General features: G+C 30.2%; 1 protein-coding gene across 2 annotated transcripts; it reads left to right on the top strand.

Moving 5' to 3' along the window:
- Nucleotides 1–1,681: 1,681 nt before the first annotated feature.
- On the top strand, nt 1,682–5,687 carry LOC111276463 ((+)-delta-cadinene synthase isozyme XC14-like). Of its 2 annotated transcripts, XM_022862207.2 has the most exons (7): nt 1,682–1,994; nt 3,086–3,353; nt 3,452–3,824; nt 3,981–4,199; nt 4,291–4,429; nt 4,563–4,811; nt 5,015–5,687. In XM_022862207.2, the coding sequence occupies exons 1-7, from the start codon at nt 1,866–1,868 to the stop codon at nt 5,351–5,353; spliced, it is 1,716 nt and encodes a 571-aa protein (XP_022717942.1). In that variant the 5' UTR covers nt 1,682–1,865; the 3' UTR covers nt 5,354–5,687. The 2 variants fall into 2 exon arrangements, with proteins under 2 accessions (XP_022717942.1, XP_089610577.1); XM_089754451.1 differs by lacking the exon at nt 4,563–4,811 and having other exon boundaries at nt 5,015–5,684.
- The last annotated feature ends 953 nt before the right edge of the window (nt 5,688–6,640 follow it).

Below are 6,640 nucleotides of genomic sequence, written 5' to 3'. Positions count from 1 at the left end.
ATGATATATTATTTGAAAATTCAAAGTGTAAATTGTATATTCTATTTTTTTCGACATCAATTTGTACATGTTATTCAAAATTTAAATACAAAAAAGTAATTAACTCAATAAAAAATTAAACAAATTTGTTTCGATGGAGATTAAGATTAATCAAGATCTCTTCTTTACTATTTAATTTGAGAGTTGAATCAATCTATTTGTACTAAAATTTTTTTGGGGTCCTTTTATTACATATCTCTCTAATTTTTACGAGATTTTGTCCAAAAATGTTCATGGACGTATCCAGAGAAAAATATTAAAATTTAGAAAATTTATATATTACGTAAGTGTGTGAAATAGTGTATTAGATAACTATATACAACAAAATTTTTTTTGCTGATAAATAATTGCTAATCATTGACTCGATTTTTTTTTCTTATAGTAAAATCTTTTGTCCTCTTTAAAGAAATAAATCTTCTTCACTCAAATTTTTTTTTCTAAGCCAGTGAATTTTGTTAGATTATTAAGGAAGAACTTGGACAAACTAGTCTCTCAAAAGAGGATTCCCGATCCCAGCAACCAAAAATACATAGAGCAGACGCTAAAATTGAAATTTTAGTGAAAACAGGAGTATTCATGCAAGTTAAAGATCCTCATCATAAGAAGAAATTAACAAGCAAAAACAAAATATTGACATGAAAAACCACAACATGACATTAACACATCTACTCAAGATCACCCATATCCCGTTCACTCAATTATTAGAATGAGAATCCCTTGAATAAATTATTAAGACCTTTGAGGCATGTTTATCGTGCATAAATTGTCAACTTTTGATTCTTGATATTTCTCATTCTATGGGTCCAAGGATGGAAGTAGATGTAACATTTTGTTAATTGTTTAACAGTGATTTTATTAGTCATTCAAAAAACCCAATTTAAATATAAAACCACAATAAATGTCAAGAGTTTTTTTTTTTTAATTTTAATCTGTCCTTAAATTTTCTTACTTTATGGTTATATGGTTGAAGAAGATATTAAATATATAAATTCATTTAAATACGTAACTTTCAAATGCAATTCTATGTTTCAATGTTATACCAACTATGCAAACATCAATTGCCGTTTATGAAAAGAGTTATAACCCATAAGAAAAGCTAAGAAGCACTCCTTTTCCACGTGTGGGCACCATGTTATCAATAAAACAAGCGAGCTTCATTGAACTCTTTTTCACTTGTAGGCTTAATGTTATCAACAGAGAGTTTATTTATGAGTAGTTTTAATAATTTAAAATACAATAAACAACATGATATAAAAATAATATTAATAAAAGAGATGAATATTATATAATTTAAAATTTTTAAAAAAATTCATAATGAGTTTAATAAAATAAAAAAAAATATTTAATGTTTTTATACCTACCTAAATTCTAATATATAATTTTTATATAAAATATGATACGAATATATAAATTAGTAGTATTATATATAATTCGAATATATAAATTATTAGATCTGTTTATAACTAATTCAACTTAAAATCAATGAAATAAAACACCACTAATGAATTTATTAATTTTATAATTAATGAAAAGAGTACTTAGCAGAAAATTTTGGGGATGTCCAAAAGAAATTTTCTTCTAAATTTTCTTGTTTTCCAATTTTAAGGATGTCCAAAAAAAATTTTAGAAGAATAAAAAAAAAATTCTCTTCTAAATTTTTTGCTTTCTAATGATGGACACCCACACCACTCAGTGATGCTATGCCGATTGGACTGTAAACCATTGATTGAGTGTCTATAAATACATACGGCTAAAAAGCATTTGGATCACACAAAAGTTGTAACAGTTAGCAATACAAAAGGTTATAAACCAAATCTCCTGAAGAAATGTCTTCTCAAATTTCTGCAAATCCAGTTTCAACTGATCTTGATGATACCATGTCCAACGAAAAGCGTCATTTGGCTAATTTTAAGCCTCACTTTTGGGGGGACATTTTCCTCTCCCGTCCTGAAATGGTATGTATGAAAACCTCTTTCTGTGTACATTTTTGTGTAAGATCAGATTAATCTTTACAGCCTTCTAATTTTCCAAATATATATCATCAAATAAATTGACTAATTGTCATACTGTTGGCAAAATTTTTGAGTTTCTTTCTAATTTCTACTGCTTCCTCTTTCTTTTCTTATTATTTAGAGTTCTTTTTTATATACTAACAGTAAATTTTTTTAATTTTACAAGTGAGGATAAAATTTTTTTATATATTTCACTTCTTTTTTTATTTTTTTATTTTTTACTATACCTTAAGAGATATGTGTTATTACATTAATTTGAAATTTTAAAACTTCACTGTGAGTGGATGTGGAAATTTCTTTATTATTTATGTTATCTCTAATTTTAGTGGGAATAAATATATTACGGATAATGCTTTTAATTATCGTTTGCTGAGCCATCCATGTTGAACTTTCTCTTCAGTGGCCTTTAAACTTTGTCAAGAACATCAGTTCATCAATAATAAAGGTTTTGTGATCAAATATCATTTCATTTCTAGCCAACCAAATGGTAGGAATTCTATCCAACACTACCAACCATAGAAAACACTGAAACTTTGGAGGTATTTTAATTGTCCACTGTTACTACACTCAAACTTAACAGGAGAGCAGGAGAAAACATTCATTAATGATGATTTTTTTTAAGAAATTATTAAATACATTGATAGTGGAGTTTTTTAACGGAGAATTTTCCTTAATTTTCTTAATCCCACATTATCTTGTCTCTTTTCTCTTGTACTAAGTAAACTTCATCACATTTTACGCCCAGTTCTTGTAACATCTCCACCTCCCATTGAAACAAATTCCTCCTAAAAAAAGAAACCCAATTCGAGTGCTAAAGCTTGTTGTTAACTGCGTAATCTACTACCTTTGCATATTTATAAGATGAGTACTGATTTTTAGTGTCCCTAACTATTTTTAATAGGTTTGGAATCTTAACAACAATAGTTTTAAATTTTAACGAATTATTTTTCCTACTAATACATCACAAGTCTCTCCAGATTTTATGGAGGTGTTAAGTTTTTAAAATTGATTGAATGCATTTCACACTTAAACAGGATATGGTTGCTACAACACAAGTACAATATGAAGAATTGAAGGAAGAAGTGAGGAGAATGTTGGTGGATAAATCATCCCAAAAATTGCACTTAATTGATGCAATCCAGCGCTTAGGTGTGGCTTACCATTTTGGGAAGGAGATAGAAGATGCCTTGCAAAGTATATATCATGAATATTGCAATCATGATCTTGAGAGTGTTGATGATCTTTACACTTCATCTGTTCGATTTCGATTGCTAAGAGAGCATGGCTTCAATGTTCATTACGGTATCCAAATCTAATCTTCATTAATTTCACCAATGTCTCTGAAAACCTGAATTATAATTTCTTACTTATTGTTTCAAATATTTTCGGTGATTGAGTAGAGTCATTCAACAAGTTCAAAGATGAGAAAGGAAACTTCAAGCAATCCTTAATTAGTGATGTGAAAGGCTTGTTAGAATTGTATGAAGCTGCACACCTTCGGGTGCATGGAGAAAATATACTTGAAGAAGCTCTGGCTTTTACCACCTCTCATCTAAAATTGGCTGAAACTATGGTAGACTATCCTCTCTCGACACAAGTTGCTAATTCTCTAAAGCGACCCCTCCGCAAGAGCTTGCCAAGATTGGTTGCTAGGAGCTACATTTCCATATATGAAGGATACGGTACCGAAGATGAAAGTTTAATGAAATTTGCAAAGTTAGACTTCAACATGGTACAATATTTGCACAGGAAGGAGATAAGTGAGATATATAGGTAATTGCTCCATATTTACCAATATATTTGAGGTAAATGAGATATGTAGTTTTTAACCGGACTTGGATTTAACCCCTTCTCGAGCGAGTGATTTTAAGGATGCATGCCACGATTGATTTTAGGCTATAGTTTTGCTAATTATATATCTTATTTCAGGTGGTGGAAAGGCTTAGATGTTGCAAACAATTTTCCTTTTATACGTGATAGATTGGTGGAATGTTACTTGTGGATATTGGGAGTGTACTTTGAACCCCATTACTCCCTTGCTAGAATGTTCATGACAAAAGTAATCGCCATGACATCAATTTTGGATGATATATATGATGCATATGGCACACATGAAGAACTTGAAATTTTTACGAAAGCAATTCATAGGTTATTACATCCACCTTTATTTCAAATTATTGGAAGTAAAATTTGACTGAATTATATAGACACTTAACCATTTAAATTGAATGACTTATAGGTGGGATATCAACTGCATAGATAAACTTCCGAACTACATGAAACTGTGCTATAGTGAGCTCTTAAATGTTTATAAAGAAATGGAAGATTTGATGACCGAGCAAGGAAAATCATACCGGGTCCAACTTGCAAAAGAAGCAGTATGTTGTCAACAAAACCCTCCTATCATCTATATTTTTCTTGAATATTATACTTTGCAAATCATCATCAAACATATAATTAGTTTTATCATATGTTAATTAGCTGATTTTTGTTAATTTTTATGTTCACTAGATGAAAAAACAATGTCAAGCCTACTATGATGAGGCCGATTGGCTCCATGAAAATTACATACCAACGCTGGAGAAGTATATGTCTCTTGCCTTAGTTTCTTGTGCTTATCATATGCTTACAATTACATCTTTTGTTGGCATGGAAGATACAATAACAAGAGAGACCTTTATTTGGGCATTTAATAACCCAAAGATTCTTAGAGCTTCAACAATAGTTTGTAGGCTGATGGATGATATTGTTAGCCACAAGGTACATGATCATTATTTGCCTTACAGAGCTATTGCTATACCGAATTTGGTTACCAAAACCAATAGAAAAAGTTATTAAAATTTTTAATGGTTTGTTGTCAAAATAAAAAGACTTATCAAACCATGGAAAAATTTTCATTTTGTAAAAGATTAGCACAAAATTTTCCTTGTTATTATATTAATTAGAAAATTCTGTGCGTGTAGTTTGAGCAAGAGAGAGAACATGTTGTCTCTTCCGTAGAATGCTACATGAAACAATATGGGGTATCAGACCAAGAGGCATACGAGGAGTTAAACAAACAAATTAAGGATGCTTGGAAGGATATAAATGAAGAGTTCTTGAAACCAACAGCAGTGCCACAGCAAGCTCTTAATCGTATTCTCAATCTTACAAGGGTAATTGATCTCCTTTATAAGGATGAAGATGCGTATACACGTGTTGGGGAAGCAGCAAAAACTAGCATCACTTCCTTGTTGATTGATCCAATTCCAATTGGATTGAAGAATGAAAAAAAAAATTGTATTAATAAGAAGGGTAACTAATAACTATAGAATTTGCATATGTTCTGCTTGGGCAAGCCTTTCCAGGTTTAGTGCTAGAGGCTATACCTTAATTTCCTAGTGTTTTAGTAATTGTTTGCATGTGTCTAGTAAATGTTATTTTACTTTTCTTGAGATTTGGTCAATCTTGTATTGTATCATCTCTTTCTGACTTTAGTCCTTCAAGCATGCATTTTTTTTTTTTTTTTTTTGGTTTTTAATGGGGTTGTTATTTGAGTTATGTGTTTTTCTGTTGGCATGAGTCTTTTCAGATGTTTAATATGCAGCTTTTCTCTCCTATTTATAAAACTTTATATCTTAAAAAGGTTTGTTCATGACATTAATATTTTTTATTTACAATTTATAACAGTATTCTCGCATTAAATATAATAATTGATAATTAATTTCATGATTTTTAATGCATCAGGTGAAGATATTACTCAATATATACAAGAACCTTAAAAAAAAATGCTAGAACACCATGTTAACAAAATCTAAAAACTAAAAAATAAATAAAGATCGTCAATGTTCTTATATAAATGCCATTGCCAAGTTAATGTGAAAGTTCTACTTACTCTTATAACTATTAGCTTGCTTCATTTGTAATTTCCATGTTGCGTTGATAGTAATTCTTAAGGCCAAACAATTAGTTTATTCCTTTCCTTCTATTTTTTACTATTAAGTGTGATTTTTTTTTTCGAAAAAGAAAGTGAATGTTGCAGTTGAATACGAAAGAAGAAAAGACAATAACGATCTAAATGGATACACCTGCACCTTGTTAGAGGTTTTTGTAGATGGGCTATCTTGGAGCATGAAGGATCTCTCAATCTATAAAAGAAGATCACTTGAGTAGGAGCGGAAGGAGTCTTGGGCGTTTGCATTCCGAGTTTTTTCTATTGATTAGTGCGAGAAAAAGAGTAAAAGAGAGTAAACCTAGTGATAATTATGATGAAGTCGATGGGAAGAGCTCTTGTTGATTGTTGTTGGAGACTTGCAGTTAAGAACGGTTGATAGTTTGAAAGTCCCAAATGCTGTTGGCACATTGAAAGTTTTAAATTTTTTTTTAAATTATATTGGTCTTTGAAAGTTGTAAATTTTGAATAAATTACCAAATTAAAAGATAAGGATATGTGGCAAAGTTCTCAAAATTATAGACCGTGAAATGTTGAGCCTAAGATGGGGACAATGAAGAATCACATGTTACAATAGGGTTTGAAAAATTATGCCATGTGTTTCATGGACTAGGACGAAAATAAAAAGGATACAGACGATTGGAATAAATGTTTATGG

The sequence above is a fragment of the Durio zibethinus genome, chromosome 25 (assembly GCF_047325235.1).
Source record: "Durio zibethinus cultivar Kanyao isolate XHJ-2024 chromosome 25, ASM4732523v1, whole genome shotgun sequence".
Classification (NCBI taxonomy): domain Eukaryota; kingdom Viridiplantae; phylum Streptophyta; class Magnoliopsida; order Malvales; family Malvaceae; genus Durio; species Durio zibethinus.
This window is presented reverse-complemented; position numbering and strand designations above follow the sequence as displayed.